This window comes from Perna viridis, chromosome 8 (genome assembly GCF_037379345.1).
Source record: "Perna viridis isolate PV_CMFRI_1.1 ecotype Kerala chromosome 8, ASM3737934v1, whole genome shotgun sequence".
Taxonomy (NCBI): Eukaryota; Metazoa; Mollusca; class Bivalvia; order Mytilida; family Mytilidae; genus Perna; species Perna viridis.
The window spans coordinates 29,149,421-29,165,724 of NC_142452.1; the positions used below are offsets into that span (position 1 = coordinate 29,149,421).

At 33.7% G+C, this 16,304-nt stretch overlaps 3 protein-coding genes across 4 annotated transcripts; 2 read left to right on the forward strand and 1 right to left on the reverse strand.

The window, feature by feature from the left end:
* The first annotated feature begins 154 nt into the window (after nt 1–154).
* On the forward strand, nt 155–2,717 carry LOC148610124 (uncharacterized). Of its 2 annotated transcripts, none has more exons than XM_088541043.1 (6): nt 155–331; nt 619–708; nt 892–1,302; nt 1,602–1,729; nt 2,024–2,111; nt 2,529–2,717. In XM_088541043.1, the coding sequence occupies exons 1-6, from the start codon at nt 187–189 to the stop codon at nt 2,606–2,608; spliced, it is 942 nt and encodes a 313-aa protein (XP_088397169.1). In that variant the 5' UTR covers nt 155–186; the 3' UTR covers nt 2,609–2,717. The 2 variants fall into 2 exon arrangements, with proteins under 2 accessions (XP_088397169.1, XP_088397170.1); XM_088541044.1 differs by having other exon boundaries at nt 1,602–1,675.
* Nucleotides 2,718–7,813: 5,096 nt separating this feature from the next.
* LOC148610125 (uncharacterized) lies at nt 7,814–10,762 on the reverse strand. The gene is made up of 6 exons (XM_088543177.1): nt 10,729–10,762; nt 10,476–10,697; nt 10,035–10,256; nt 9,690–9,757; nt 8,931–9,018; nt 7,814–8,233 (listed from the first exon to the last, which is right to left on the reverse strand). Exons 1-6 carry the CDS (start codon nt 10,760–10,762, stop codon nt 8,145–8,147), a joined length of 723 nt encoding a protein of 240 aa, XP_088399303.1. The 3' UTR covers nt 7,814–8,144.
* A 1,090-nt stretch (nt 10,763–11,852) lies between these two features.
* Nucleotides 11,853–14,534, forward strand: LOC148610126 (uncharacterized). The gene is made up of 6 exons (XM_088540884.1): nt 11,853–12,025; nt 12,347–12,439; nt 12,617–13,027; nt 13,441–13,514; nt 13,830–13,917; nt 14,337–14,534. Exons 1-6 carry the CDS (start codon nt 11,881–11,883, stop codon nt 14,423–14,425), a joined length of 900 nt encoding a protein of 299 aa, XP_088397010.1. The 5' UTR covers nt 11,853–11,880; the 3' UTR covers nt 14,426–14,534.
* Nucleotides 14,535–16,304: the final 1,770 nt, after the last annotated feature.

Here is a 16,304-nt window from a genome sequence, read left to right on the forward strand (position 1 = left end):
AAAATGAATAAATCGTCAACTAAGTTAACTATGATCCAATAAATGTGTGTGTAAATTAGTTAGCTAATAAAAAAATCAGCCAATGAAATGCAAGAAGACGGAAAAGACGTAACAGACATACCATAGCGACGATGTCGACGTTGCCGTTGTTGGGAAAAGTCATTGCACTGTACGCAACACTTCAAGATGAGCGACGCAATTAGTTTAATAGAGGATGAGAAGAGAAAGCTATTACTGAGTTTTGTTGATGACACTTATTCTGATGCAGAATGTGGTTTTTGGAAGAAATTAGTGAAGATTCAGGGAAATACATACATGCCTGAATATGAAGGTAACTGCTCTGGATCTGAAAACAAAGGAAATAGCTATCCAAACATCGTATCCAATGGAGAGAAAAATGCATACGGTACAAAATTTTCACCATACATTTAATTGTAAAACGTTTTAGCATTTTGTTTTGATTAACTAGTTCTTGCTCACTCTGATCAATAACTTTTGCCCCTTTTCCGAGTCTTGTGTTGCTTAAGAGCATGTTGTGGTTTAGAGAGCAAAAGTTAATTTTTTTACATTATTTCTATTGGGGATTGTTTTTATTGTTTTTATTTTCTTTCTTTTCAGACGAAATTGAGATTAATACAGACATTGAAGACAATGGAAATATTGCTGAAGTTAATTTTGAAAAGGAACAGAATTCTAAGGATGTATCTTGTAAGTATTATAACCACTTGAAACTTGATAAAACACGTAAAAAGGAAAGAATATAACCTTGCCTCTTCAAGCTATTTTCGCATTTTGAAATGAGGTTGAACGAAAATTTGTTGAAGTAAAAAACCGTAAACAATTTAACTTATTTCTTCGTAAGCACTCTGACTTTTCTCTTCCAAATTTCAGGCCACAGTGAAAGATCATTAGAAGATATACACATTACTTCATTCGTTACTGACATCGTTTCCTTGGCAGAGGACGAAATCGACAGTAAGTTTTGGAGGGCCTTTGAGACAAAACTATATGGGAAATGGTTAAAAGATGACGAAGTGTTCCCGGCCTGGACAGAATCACTTGATTCGATTAATCTGTGTAATACCGACATAACCAGAGATCTAGTAAGGAACAATGAATATTGCTTTATTCGCACTGATACCAGCCACGATCAAAATGGAGGCAGACAAGCTAAGGCGCCTACCATCAAAACTCAAATGGACGGGAACAATCGTAACAGATACGGACTTTATCCCAATGTAATCTTGATCAACAAGGAGGAAAACCATCATGAGAAAAATGTTCTGAGATGGATATATAGAGGTGGGTCTTGCTACTTCTTTCACGTGGCACTATTGGTGACAAACATTGACAGCCTTCTTTTTTGTCTTAACGGGAACCTTCACGATTTGTTTTTTTTTTTCTGCAGCTTCGTTGAGTCTATACATTAAAATCGTTCACAAAAGGTCCGAACCTGATAAATGTATAAATAAATGAATAAATGAATAAATAAATATCACTTTAGTTGTACAATGCATATTTCGGATTTTTCAAAAAGTTTTTTTTTTTTTTCTCTTCATTTGATTACCACTATAACCTTGGTTCCTTGGTTACTCTTTCAGATCCAAAGGATGCAAGATACACTACCAGTTATGCAAAGGAAGAAATGCCAAGCAGAATGGCAATGCAATTAAAAGTAAGAACAAAGTTCTTGAATTCTGTTAATGCTTTTAGTCAGACGTTAAAAATGGTAAGAATGACACATTACATGTATGTTATTACTTGGTACAATTTACAGTCGGTCAGGATCAAGTTTTGACTTTTCTTTCACATTATGAATAACTGTGATAGCAATGCTATACGTTATAAAGAAACGACAGCATATGTCTCAGATTTAGCGAGTCGACACTATGAAATGTTTCTATGTTGCTATCTGGAACCACCGATAATGTACATGAAAAGGCTGTGGTTAATTTGGATGTGTTGTATAGATCTTCACATGTAAAGATCGATTATTTATACAATGTTTTTGTTTATCTTGCAGAAGCAATTTGAATTGATCCAAAGTGAAAAAGATATCGTATCAGATGATGAAATATTTGGAAAAAGAGACAAACTCAATAAAGATCATGGTAAGAATTTCTCAGAATCTTTCCAACCATGAAATAAAAAACAAAAAAATGAGAAGTGCCAGTAAAGCTGCTTCATCGAGTAGAAAGACAAAATGTTTATGAAAAATTTAAAAAAATAATCAGTTGGTACACAAAAAACACGATATATTTGTACATACAAAAAAATATGAAAAAAAAACAGCAAAAAAAAGAGAGAAACAACCAAAAATCAACCAACCAAACAAAAAGAAAAGACGTAAAAAAACAAAATCAAAACCATTAACACGAATTAGTTCATTGGATTAGTGTTCTGAGTGGTAAATAAAAAGGGAAATTTCGAATTTTATAAAACGATACCACATAGTCGTCAACATGAAATTTCATTTTCGTATTTTCGTGTGTTTGAAATGTGTTTTACGTGTGTATTTGTTTTTCCAGACAAGAAAATGAGACGAAGATCCAGAATTTGCAGATTTTTATACCGAACCTTCTCCTGCTTTCGCAAGCAAAAAGTGTAATTTAGCACCATGGACCAAAAGTGTTAATCTACTGTTTTTGTTTTGTTATTTCTATTGTTTTATTTAAATTGACATTGTGTTTTTATTTTCATTAAAACTTTGATTTTAACTTTTATCTTTCCGTTTACTGTTGTCGTTGTGTGTTTGTTGTTGTTGTTGTTGTATAACAAATAACGGTGTCTAAGTGGTGGCACTGGAAGAATAGGTCGCAACCTTCGAAAATTCTTAAGCGAGAGTTTTTCTCAAAGTGGGATATTCGCCGAGGTCTTTTTCGCGACATGCTTTGTGTTTAGCAACAGACCTTATTTGAACTTAATTCCCATTTCACTACGACAACTTCTCGTGCCATCACCTGAAAGATGACAGGTAAAGTTTCCTTATATTACAATGATAGTAATGATCTTCATCACAGGTTCGAGATAAATTTGTTTGCATGTCCAGAACTGAATAAAATAATAATTTATTATGATTTTAACACAAAAACTCTAATAAGACGGGATAATTTTCCGGATGCGGCTTAATATCCCCTTTTGACCAGGGTACATAAGCGGGAGGTATCGTGGGAGACTTATCTTTAAGTACTACTCCTTATAAAATCCAGACACTGTCTATGGTAGAGATGATTCAAGGTGTAGAAAAAGATGCTTTTATGATCTGCATGTTTTATTTCCTAAAGTAGCAATTTCCGTATTCACATAAATTGTGTTTTTTAAAAAAAACTCACGCATTCATCTCCACTAAAAACAAAATAAAAAACGATAACTCTTGCAGAGTGCCAATTTCATATACACAACCTAATGGTAAATTCGATTGGTTTTTGACTTTCACCTTCTGTCTGATTTTTATAAAGGCCAAGGTAAATAGTTCAATACCCCGTTTGGGATTCAAATGCAAAGACTTAGCCCTTTCTCAGTTGTTCCTAAAATATCAAGTTGTAATCCATTTTATCTGTGCCAATAAACAAAACCAATAATTATGCTGATTGAGTTGGTTTGAATTAACAATAATCATCAAACTACAAATCATTTCTATGCACCGGTCGTTTACTGGTGTCTACAAATGTTAGACGCATAAATAGCAATCTGAAGTTTATCTAGGAAGGAAAAACCTATAAGATAAATCCTAGGAACAAAAATATTCAGAGGGATAACTGAAAACTGTCCTTACATTTTCATGCGAGGACGGATCCAAATACATGTATTTACGAAAAAGGCAGTACATGTAGTTTGGATAAAGAATTTTGCTTAGACGGTGGCATACTAATTTTGATAAAATTTTCCCCCGGAATGGTATTAGTCTGCGGTATTTGTAAGGATAATTCAATCTGGCTTTTTGGTCATGTTTTAAGAAATTATATGTCATTTCAAAACCAGACGCATGTAGGGTCTATATGTGATAATAGAGCTGTAGGTGTTCAAGGAATTAATAAGTGTATGGCGAGTGATAATGTCTTTAGAACTGGATGTCAAGAAACTAAGAGCTTTTGCAGAGCACATAAGTGTTAATACGACATGTTGTAGCATATCAACTGAGAAATAGTTTTAGCTAGATGCGAGGTACATGTATCTAAGGGCAGGATTAATTTCAACAATTGTGGCTCAAGTTTGTATGATTTGACCTGGAGGTCGCTAAATTGATTTTCGACTAAAAAATTTAGAAACTGGAAATGGTTAAATAGTCTGTAGTGCAATTCTGCAGCATAGCGGAGAGTTTGTTTTCATTCATCTATGCGTCCCATGTAAACCAACATAGAACCTGATTATTACGCAAACTTGCGCACGTGAATTCTTGTGTGATATTTTAAAGATTGTGATTTTAATCAGAGTTTAATGATAACAATTTACAACAAGCTACACTCGGGTAAACCCGTTTCTTCCAAGCCGGTGCTTATCGCAAATAAAACAGAACTGAGTTGACTTAACAATATTGTTATATTCGATTAAATATGACAAGTATGAATAAATGGATTGCATCATATCTCAATGAAAAGGCAAAATGTTCACTTTTCAATAGTTTGATTTTTTTCCTGAATATTCTACTTGTTGGTCATTTTAGACTCAATTTAAAATATTATTCAAGATAAACACTTTCTTGAGCAATGTTTTCATGAGGACAGTGTTCCTGGTATGACATTCGTTGAATGTATATCAGTTATTTCTAAGTAATACCTGTTTTCTTAGAGGAAATCAAACTTTTCAGATAAAGGGGTGTGGCTTTTCCACCAGTTGTGTGCTCTTATTATGCTGCTGATGTTATAGTCAATATAAAAATGTTCGATGATAAATAAGGTATTCCAAGTGTCATAATTGTTAACGTGTGCCAGTTATGGCCCAAACATCTCCGACTTCAGCACTCCAGGGTTTCTTTTAGGGTTACCTCTCACTTATATCCTATATATTAGACCTCTCCTAGAAGCACAGGAGGGAGGTACTTCACAGCTCCCATACTAGATTTATGCTCTGGGTTTTCTCCCGAACACTTTCCCATAAATGGAATGGGTATTCACAAGGCAGCGAAGCTATTGACCCATAGCTGGGTCAAGGCTGATGCAATGCACGCGGAGTCTTTCACATGTATAACGGAGACCTTCTCGGCGACTGCTGTCTCTCTATATCCTTTTATTCTCAATTCTAGTTTTGCATCATGTATAAGCGAATACTTTTAACCAACTTGTTTACTTGGAATTCTCAGTCTTGGGAGCTGCATACCATCGGTAAATAGATTTTCACCGCGTGAATTGAAATGTACGACATTAGCGGATCCAGATTTTATGAGGAGGGAGTGGTCCGACCAAAAAACAATTGTAAAAGGAGGGATTAAAGGCTATCATATGCTCCTTTTCTAAAAAAAAATCGGCACAAATTTCTCAAAGAAAGGTAACTCAAGTTCCCAGACTTTTCCCCATGTAAGTCTAGTTTAACGATATAAAATAAGTACACCATACAGGTAACTATTTTGTTAATTTTCAGGAAATATTTGGTCCCCGTTTGGCTCAAGTGCTTTAATAAAATCATTATTTATTTCCGTATGGTTTCTAAATAAAAAATGCTAATGTTTCTATGAGTTGTAATTATAAAGCAGATACGGATGGAAGGATTTTTTCTGTTTAAACTTGCCCATTTACAATATCAAACAAATTGATTCAGTACATGAGTACTTTGATTTTTCAAAAAGTAACTGTATCATGTGCATAGCAATTTCATTTGAAAATAAAACTGCGAACATAAAAAAAAAACAATATGTAAAATATTTAATTAAGTAAAAACAGGTTGTAAAATATAAAAGTTGAACAATAGTGGGAAATGCATTTCATACAAAGTAAAAATTTTATGTATCCAACTTCGTCCTCTTACAGGTTATATACCGTACTTGCCTTATATTATCATTGTATTAGCGTATGGTCTTTTCAATATTGGCTTGTAACATTCCAGATGTATTAATAATGGCCAAGCATGACTGTAATGGACCGAGGCATCGCCGCGGGCCATTACAGCCACACGAGGCCGTTATTAATTCCAATGGAAAAGGCCATGCATTGATACTTTTATTAACCAACTTTATTTCAGGACGATTAAGTCAGAATATATTATATATACATATCATTTCAAATTAATTAAAAAGTAAGTTCATATCTCGATGAATCAAATATTTATGAAAATAAATCATGAAGGCTTTGTTGTCTTTTCCAATAACCCCCCCCCCCCACCCCCCACCCCCCCCCAAAAAAAAAAAAAACAAAAACAAAAAATCGTTAATTTATAGATAAGTACAAGATTAAACATATCTAATAACTAATTAGGAGAAACTGCGATCACCAAAATTGAATATTCGTGGGCTGATTAGTCACGTGACCAGTCGCCCGATCAACTGATTTGGCCATTTTTAACGTAAAAACAGTGTTTTTAAGTGCATTTTAATCTGGAATCAAGCTATTTTCAAATGCCTTTTGACAGAGGGCACACGGTATTGAGTAAAAAGAGAAAAGAAATGTACTTTGAAGATTAATTTCAACACCTGGATTTGTGCAAAACAATGAGATTTGACTGCACATTTCGTCTTTGAAAAATCACTAAAACACGAAAGTCGCCTTTTTCTTTAGCATTTCTGTATAGAGAAGTATTTGGTTCCTCTTCGAGATTTCATTTTTTTTGCCTTTTCCAATAATCCCCCCCACAAAAAAAAATCGTAAATTTAAAACTGAAGATCAAACATACCTTATACTCCTACAACGTAAGAGGTTGGAATTCCGTTCCTCCATACTCCAAGAAATGGACCAAGTTAGAAAATAGCTTGCCAGACAACCGCTAGCATTGCTGGAATAACATACCTAATAATTCAATATACTTAGTCCCAATAGTACCATCTTTCAGCAACTTTAAATATCCTAATCTGATTAATTGAATTGTTCGGTCACTCTTAATTAAAGTTGTCACCTATTTTAAGAAATGTACGCCATTTTGATTTAGTTCCTAATGGTCCCGTGTTGATGCCCTGTTTTGAAATTCATAATGCTTGGTTGTGATTTCGTAATGACCGGCTGTAGGAATTTCCGGTTCGTAATGACCAGTTGTTGAAATTTTCGGTTCATAAAGAATGAGCATTTCTATACATATTGTAGTAAGTTGGTTAATAAATAATAATGTAAAGGAATCTTGCTGCCTAGCTGTCTATCTATCTGTCTTTCAGTCCGTCTGTCCACATTTTTGTAAGCGCAACACCTCTTACACCACTCCACGGATTTTGATGAAATCTCGTAGGAATGTTATGCATGAAGGAAAATAATGACGGTGCGCTCAAAGGGGAGAGGATCCAACTAAAGGATTTAGATGTCGCAACTCCTCCTCAACTGCTCTTTGGTTTTTTGGGGATTTTTTTTTCAAGTTACGCATCATATGTAGATATAATTACTGTCAGCCGGAAGGACTCCGAAGGGAGATAATCCAATTTAAGGGTTTTGCATTTTTTAAACCTCGTATGCGCAACCCCTCCTCAACCGTTCTGGAATTTTGATTATTTTTTAAGGGGTCAGTGGGGATACAAACAGATTCTTTATAAATAAATGTTATTGCATGCATTTACACACACCAAAAATACGCTATTTAATAAATTTGAGTAAGGGGGCCGTGGCTACCGGACCTTTTGGGTCCGCCGATGATATGTGAGTTACTAATGACTAGAGACAACAAACACAAACAAAAAACCATAGTAAGTAAAATAGCAAAGTTTAATGAAGATAAAAAGAAAATAAGGATCAATTACTAAAAAAGAAAATAACGACGGAATAATAACAAAACGTAATAAAAAGAAACAAAATAAATGGCATGAGTTTAATGCAGAAGAAAACATAAATAGAAGTCAAATTATAAGAATAATAATAACAAAACAAAACATAAAGAAAAAAGTAAAAATGAGAAAACAGCAAGAGTTTAATGCAGATAAAACATAAATAGAAAGTCTGATAATTGAAAATAATGGAATGATGACAAAACTGAACAGGTATACACTTTCGGTCATTGATGAAGGCTGAAACACATCACTATACTTTTTGTCTACGAAAACAGGAGAATGCCCGGGTAAAAAATCTGGTAATTCTTGTTTTTGTTGATTTTTTCTGCATTTTCTTATCTGAAAAAATAAGTAATAAGTTGATGTTAAAAGCAGAACAAAACGCTGAAATCTATGGTGCATTTTTAATCAACATTTAAAACAATACTTGATACATCATATGTACATGCAGATGTTTCTTTTTAAGGGAACTTGTTTTAGTTTGTTTTTATGCTTTGCTTTTGTACACATCAGTCGTGTTGTCCTTCCAATGGCTATCTCCTCCCATACCTATAACTCCATTCTGATTTAATACTCATCACACTAGGTTATATATATTCTGCTGTGCAGGAAAATTTTGAAATAGCGAATTTACATTTTATGCTATTGGTACCGTTGTCTTATTTCAAATTATTGACCAATGTTCGAATATTAGCATAAATATGATAAAAAACTAACAATACAATACAAAATACAAAAGTGCGCCAATACGGGATTTAACCGTCAAATACGTCATATTGGCCTGATTAAAATCCATATTGGCCTAGGCCAATATAACGTATTGGACATGTTAGTCAATAAAGGTATAATTGCGTAAGGTTTTCCATGTTTGCTGAGTTATTGGTCCTCGGCTACGCCACAGTTCAACATGGCTAGCCTAGGACCAATAACTATGCCAATATAAAACACCGTACGCAATAATAATATAATACTGACTACAATCTTAATTCCTCCTTCGGTAATAAATGAATAAAAGAATGCCCCAAGGAACACTCACCGTGTTTCCTTATAAGTTTGTTTCTGTTTTCAAACAATTCATCGTATGAAACAATATTTACTTCCTTTTTTGCACATTCGAGTTGTTTCTGAAAGAAAAATAAAACAAAATAGAAAAAAGTGTAGAAATTGCTTCATCTAACTACAGAAGTACAATTCGTCAGAGGAAAGTGTGGACGTTCAATGTAGGCTCACTGTACTTTAAAGACCATGCGAAACATTAATAAATATAGATATGAGCATAGAAAAAAATTGAAAATATATTCAAAATGGTTTTCAATTACATGTATCCTGATCGCGTTTCTAATGAACTTGCTAAAATCCACGCTTGATCCGGTTGTATTGTGTTAGTTTTCTTTATATCAGAATATATAAAACAAATCAGAATGTATAAAACTGTTAACATATTAAATTGATTTGTTTATCGTCAATTTAAGAACTAAACCACTAAAACTCCATTTATCATTGTATTACCACGAGCTGGAGCGGGCTATTTATGTCGTATTATTTTACCCCACGCGATAGTGAGGGGTTAAATAACGACATAAATGGTCAGCCCGTGGTAAAACAATGATAAAATGGAGTTTCCGTGATTTATTTCGATTCTAATAGGACTAGTTTCTTATTGAATAGACACAGCCTATGTGTTGCATGAAATCTTAGGCATGTGTTTATCTCTCTTATTTTTTACCACGACTGTGGTCTAAAGAGCTTTGAAGCACGTCATATATATTAGAATGCAGGATAACAATATCCTTACTTTCAATGCTTTTGCCATTCTGGTTTCATCCCGTATATAATTGCCACATCTGATGACACCCATCGAATCTGCAAGGAGAAAAAAAAACGTTTCCTTTAGTTTCTATATGCCTGCATAACCTATTTCTTATTAGAAATTACTCTAGATATACTTTACGTACAGCCCTTGATATCAAACCTTTTTCATATTTGTATATAAATGGACTGAATCGAAAATAGTACTAAGTTAAATGTATAAACTTAAAATGTTTAATAATGTTCTAATTCATTTTGTTTATTCGTCAAACTCGAAATAGTTTGCAGGACGCACCTCTATATAACCATCCGTGCGAAAAAAAATACTCACTGTTTCTTATGGGATCTCTGGTTATGTCGGTATTACGCCGGTAAATTGAATCAAATGATTCTGTCCTGGCCGGGAACACCTCGTCAACTTTTAACCATTTCCCATACAGTTTTTTCTCATATGCCCTCCAAAACTCACTGTCGATTTCGTCCTCTGCCAAGGCAATGATGTCAGCAACGCATGAAGTAGTTTTTATATCTTCTGATAATCTTTCATTGTGGCCTGAAATTTGGAAGAGAAAAAGTTCAAGTGCTTTCGTAAAAATAAGTTGGATTGCCAATTTTCATTAGACTCCGTTCCAGAATGTTAAAAATAGCACGGAGATGAAGTCTTATTTGCGTGTGTGGGTTTTTTTTTTATTTGTCAGACGTCGGAACGAAACTCGAAAAAGGTTGTAGGACCCACCTCTATATAACCATCCGTGCGAAAAGAAATACTCACTGTTTCTTATATGATCTCTGGTTATGTCGATATTACACCAGTTAATTGATTCAAGTGATTCTCTCCAGACCGGGAAAACCTCGTCATCTTTTAACCATTTCCCATACAGTTTTTCCTCATATGCCCTCCAAAACTCACTGTCGATTTCGTCCTCTGCCAGGGCAATGATGTCAGTAACGAATGAAGTAATGTGTAGATCTTCTAATGATCTTTCATTTTGGCCTGAAATTTGGAAGAGAAAAGGTGAAAGTACTTACGAAGTAATAAATAATATTTGTAGGTCTCATTTTAGAATGTTGAAGATAGCGTGGAGATGCAAAGTCTTAGTTTATTGTGTGTTTTTTTTTTTTCGAATTTAGTTGCTGATAACAACACAAGCGTTACATTAATACTTACAATATACAACATGAGAATCAAATTTCTTCTCGTGACTAACACTTCTTGCAATAGTTCCATTGTCTTCGATATCCGTATTATTCTGAATTTCTTCTGAAAAGTACAAACAAGAAAACATATATATAGAAACGATGGTACAAAAATGTAAGAATCCAGCCCGACTCCCTATTCCTTATTCTTAAGCGCCACTAGAAACGAATGTACACAGATTTGGGCTGATTACAGCGAGTAAAATAGTTAACTTCAGGGGATAGAGTTGGTAGATCAAGGGAATGTCCACTATATCTACCCCTTGAACATCAAGTGTATGCGTATAAAAATCCACGAACTTTTAAGCAAGTACTAGTAAATAAAAGCAAGAAATGCTACCATATTTAAGCAATAAATGAAATGGGCCAGTTTTGTATCGTATGTCTTTTTCCCCGTTTGACATGATATAATTTTCGCCGTTTTTGGAAAACGGTGTCTTTTTGTTTAACATCTAAAACGGTTACCTTCATATTCAGGCGTGTATGTATTCCCCTGAATCATTATCAACTTCTTCCAGAAAACACATTCTGGTTCAGAATCAGTGTTGTCAACAAGACTGAGCAATAATCTTCTCTTCTCATCCTCTATTAAACTAATTGCGTCGCTCATCTTGAAGCGTTGCGTGCAGTGCAATGGCTTTCCCCAACAACGGCAACGTCGCCGTCGTCGCTATGCTTTGCCTATTACGTCTATTACGTATTTTGCATTTCATTGGTTAGTTTTATTAGACGCATGCGAAGTTCAAGTACTAATAGATCTACGTGCAATTTTGGTATGTTTGTAATATTAATAAAAAAAAAATCGCCAACTAAGTGAACTATCATCCCAAAATGTGGGTTTTCATTAGTTTTCTAATTATGAAATCAGCCAATGAAAAGTAAAAAGAAAAGACGGAAAAGACGTAACAGGCATACCATAGCGACGACTTCGACGTTGCCGTTGTTGGGAAAAGTCATTGCACTGCACACAACACTTCAAGATGAGCGACGCAATTAGTTTAATAGAGGAAGAGAAGAGAAAATTATCACTGAGTTTTGTTGATGACACTTATTCTGATCCAGAATGTGGTTTCTGGAAGAAATTAGTAATGATTCAGGGGAACATATACATGCCTGAATATGAAGGTAACTTTTGGGTCTGAAATCAGCTATGCAAATATCAAATTCAATGGATAGAAAATAAACATACGATACACAATTTTTACCATACATTTGCCAGTTAAATATTTCAGCATTTTTTTGTATTTCCACTAGTACTTTCTGACTCTGATCAGTCAGTTTAAATTTTCATAGAGTATTATAGCCCACTTCCTAGTATTGTCTTGTGATGCTTTTAAAGAGCAAGTGGTGGTTTAGAGAGCCGAACTGGCAAGAAGCGGTTAAAATAAGTTTATTTCCTCATTATTTCCATTGATGATATAGATGTTTTTTTTTTGTTCCTTTCAGAAGAAATTGAGATTGATACAGAAATTGAAGGCGACAGAAATATTATTGAGGAAGTTAATTTTGAACAAGGACACAATGCTAAGGGTGTATTTTGTAAGTATTATAAACGCTTGAAACTTAAAAAACCACAACAATATGACTTTGCCCCTTTAAGCTATTTTTGCATTATGAAATTACGTTCAACGAAAATGTGCTAAAGTAACAAAAGAACGTAAGCCACTCAACTTATTACTTCGAAAACACTTCAACTTTTTCTCTTCCAAATTTCAGGCCACAACGAAAGACCATTAGAAAATGTACAGATTACTTCATTCGTGTCTGATATCACTGCCTTGGCAGAGGACGAAATCGACAGTGAGTTTTGGAGAGCATATGAGACAAAACTATATGGGAAATGGTTAAAAGATGACGAGGTGTTCCCAGTCTGGCCAGAATCACTTGATTCGATTAACTGGTGTAATACCGACATAACCAGATATCCCATAAGAAACAATGAATATTGTTTTCTTCACACTGATACCAGCCACGATCAAAATGGAGACAAACAAGCTACAGTCCCTACTATCAAAACTCAAATGGACGGGAACAATCGTAACAAATACGGACTTTATCCCAATGTAATCGTGATCAACCACGAGGAAAACAATCATGAAAAAAATATTCTGAGATGGATATATAGAGGTAGGTCCTGTATATTTGTTCAAGTGATGTTATGGGTTACAAACATTTTACAGGATTCTTTTTTTTTGTCTTAATAGGGAATCCTTTAATGTTTGTTTTTTTCGCCAGTTCCAATTAGATTATACATTAAAATCGCTGACATAGTGCACTGGATTGACAAAAATTCAGCTCAAACCGGTGAAAATGCTCTGCAGAGACTCGCACTGTCCCGCGGTTCTAAGCCTTATCCGTGTATCAGTTTAATGTCAAATCAGTGCACCGTTATTGTCTATAAATGAATTTATTTAAATAAATAAATTAATTAATAAATATTATGTTAGTTGTACAAAACCTTTTTAAGTTATCTATAACAAGAAATATACATTTGCAATTTTCGGATTTTCAAAAACTTTTATCTTTTTATCTCCTTTTAGATCCAAAGGATACCAGATACACTATCAGTTATCCAAGAGAAGAAATGCAAAGCAGAATGGCAATACAATTAAAAGTAAGAATAAAGCTCTTGGATTTCGTTAATACTTTTATACAGACGTTAAAAAGTGGTAAAAATGATATGTTACAAGTTTGTTATTACTTGGTACAAGTTTACACTGTATTGGGATCACGTTTTGACTTTTGGTTCACGTTGTATATAACTCTAATAGCAATGTCATACTTCGTAAAGAAACGACAGCTTGGCGAGTCGATACTCCATATATAAAGTCTACCCTTAACTTGGATGGGTCGTATAGATCTTTTCGTGTATTAGGGAGGGAAATTTGAGATCGATAATTTATCCAATCGTTTTTTTTTTATCTTGCAGAAGCAATTGGAATTGATCCAAGATGAAAAAGATATTGTATCAGTTGATGAAATATTTGGAAAAAGAGACAAACTCAATAAAGAACATGGTAAGAATTTCTCAGAATCTTTTAACCATGAAACAAAAAACAAAAAATGAGAAGTGCCAGTAAAGCAGCTTCATCGAGCAGATAAAAAAATGTTTACGAAAAATTAAAAACAATCAGTTGGTACAAAAAAAAAGCACAATATATTTGCACCAAAAAAAAAATGAAAAAATGAAAAAAAAAACAGCAAAAAAAAAGAAAAAGAAACAACCAAAAATCAACCAACCAAACAAAAAGAAAACATAAAACAAACACAAAAGTCAAAATTAAAACCATCAACATGCATTAGTTCATGGATTAGTGTTCTGAGTGGTAAAAAAATGGGAAATTTCAGATTTTATAAAACGATACTACATAGTCGTCAACATGTTTCGTTTTCATGTATTCGAAATATCTTTTATATAAAGTAATTGTTTTTACAGACAAGAAAATGAAAAGAAGATCAACAAGATCCAGAATTGGTAGATTTTTAAATCAAACCTTCTCCTGCTTTCGCAAGCAAAACGTGTAAAACAGTAAACATCAAGGACCAAAAATATTTATCTATTCATTTTTTGTTTTGTTATTATTTCATAGTTTTATTTAATTTGACATTGTTTCTTGTTTCCAATAAATATTATTCTTACTTTATCTTATTGTTTTTGTTGCCTTTGTTAAATAATCTTCACATTTATTTACATATTGAGTGTGATAATAGAGAAATCTCTACCATACAGGAATAAAGGAAAAACTGTCCAAGGCAATAATAGTTCATAAGGGAAATTACTACGAACTAAGGAGGGGTGTGAACCTCTTTGTCAGGAGACTTCTTTGCTTAGAATTTTGAAAAAGGTGTTTTGGACAACCAGAATATGTTTACTCTACCTCCGAAAAAAAAAATGCTTTACAAGGCACAGCCTGATACAACCCAACAGCTCTTAATTTTTTATGGTGGTTAAATATTTACAATGGAAAAGAATTTGACCATATTGCAGTGCCTTTTTATGGCCCCTTTATTCCTCAATAAGCACAATCTACAAAAATAATCCCAACCTTTCCTTTCGGTGTATGGCACTGTTGGTACAATTTCAAGGAGAACCACTCACTTCCACTCATGTTAAGTTATCATCAGTACAAAAGGAAAATTATTGTTTATGGTCCCCCATTCCTTATCAGTTCATAACCAATGCTAGCCTTCCTTTTGTAGTTGATACATTGTATTACAACCTCGAAGAGATGCATTCACAATTAAGTTATTATCTAGATATCATGTAAATGCTAGTCAAGTTGTTGTCCAGACATCATGAAAAAGTTTTTTTCTGGACCATTATTCCTGAACAGTTCATGTCACAACTGCAAAAATCGATCCAAAGCTTTCTACTGTAGTATGGCACCTCATAGTATAATTTCATAGGTCTATACACTCAAGTTATCGTTACGACATAAATGTCTAGCAATGATGACAACCATATGATACCATTATAAGACAGCAAATAACAAAACACATTCAAAAACCCCAAAATTCACCTTGCCCCACACAATTTTTTTTTTCTAAAAACCCTTCAAATGGAGTCATAGTTTCTTTAAGTTTTCTCTTTGTGTTAAATTTGTTTATTGTTTCTAAACCAATTTTAGGATTCCACTCCTTTAAACCTTGGTTCACCTTAATTTCACATTTCTTTATTTTGTCTTTTTTTTCTACCAGTTTATAAAGTAAGAGTAAGGAAAGTATTTGTCTCCCAGTGTGAACAGTGGAGAGTGACCTTGACTTTTGACCAATGACCATGAACCCTAAAATTCATGTATCATATATGGTCAAAATTCACCTAAAGATGAAGATTCTAGTGTTCACAAATGTTATAAATGAAAGAACATAAGTCAGCATTACCATATCCCTTCCAAACTTGGTTGGTAAGTGGATAAACATATTGATTTTTTTAAAATAGAAAAAAAACATACATGTGCATTTCTATAACTATAGCCAAACCTGTCTCATTGACCATTGTATTCTTAAGATACTATGATCAATATATCCCTGTGTAGTGCCTTCTATGTAGAATTAACCTGTATTTAAAGACATCCAGGAATCTGCTATCCTTTGAAGATCCTAGGGTAAGGGACATAACCCTTGAAATCCATGCATGATATGTTTGTATCATATTCAATTTCACCAAAGCCTTTCAAGCTTTCCTTTAAAGCAGAATAAAATCAATCCAAGTTACTTTGATGCTTACATGAGAATGATGTAAAATGGTAAATACAAACGTTCCAATGACTTGTAAGAGAGTAATCAAGGGAACCAAGGTTATAGCGGTAATCAAAAGAATGTAATCCAGGGACAAAGACCAGACATGGAAAACAGACATACACAACAAAGAACATAAAATAACTAAAATCATACAAAGTAACAA

Coding starts and splice junctions, on each gene's coding strand:
- LOC148610124 (XM_088541043.1), top strand. CDS start 187: ATGAGCGACGCAATTAGTTTAATAGAGGATGAGAAGAGAAAGCTATTA. Junction 709..891: donor GAATTCTAAGGATGTATCTT/GTAAGTATTATA, acceptor TCCAAATTTCAG/GCCACAGTGAAAGATCATTA. Junction 2,112..2,528: donor CAAACTCAATAAAGATCATG/GTAAGAATTTCT, acceptor TTGTTTTTCCAG/ACAAGAAAATGAGACGAAGA.
- LOC148610126 (XM_088540884.1), top strand. CDS start 11,881: ATGAGCGACGCAATTAGTTTAATAGAGGAAGAGAAGAGAAAATTATCA. Junction 13,028..13,440: donor TCTGAGATGGATATATAGAG/GTAGGTCCTGTA, acceptor ATCTCCTTTTAG/ATCCAAAGGATACCAGATAC. Junction 13,918..14,336: donor CAAACTCAATAAAGAACATG/GTAAGAATTTCT, acceptor TTGTTTTTACAG/ACAAGAAAATGAAAAGAAGA.
- LOC148610125 (XM_088543177.1), bottom strand. CDS start 10,762: ATGAGACCTACAAATATTATTTATTACTTCGTAA. Junction 10,698..10,728: donor TATTATTTATTACTTCGTAA/GTACTTTCACCT, acceptor TCCAAATTTCAG/GCCAAAATGAAAGATCATTA. Junction 10,257..10,475: donor CAGAGATCATATAAGAAACA/GTGAGTATTTCT, acceptor TCCAAATTTCAG/GCCACAATGAAAGATTATCA.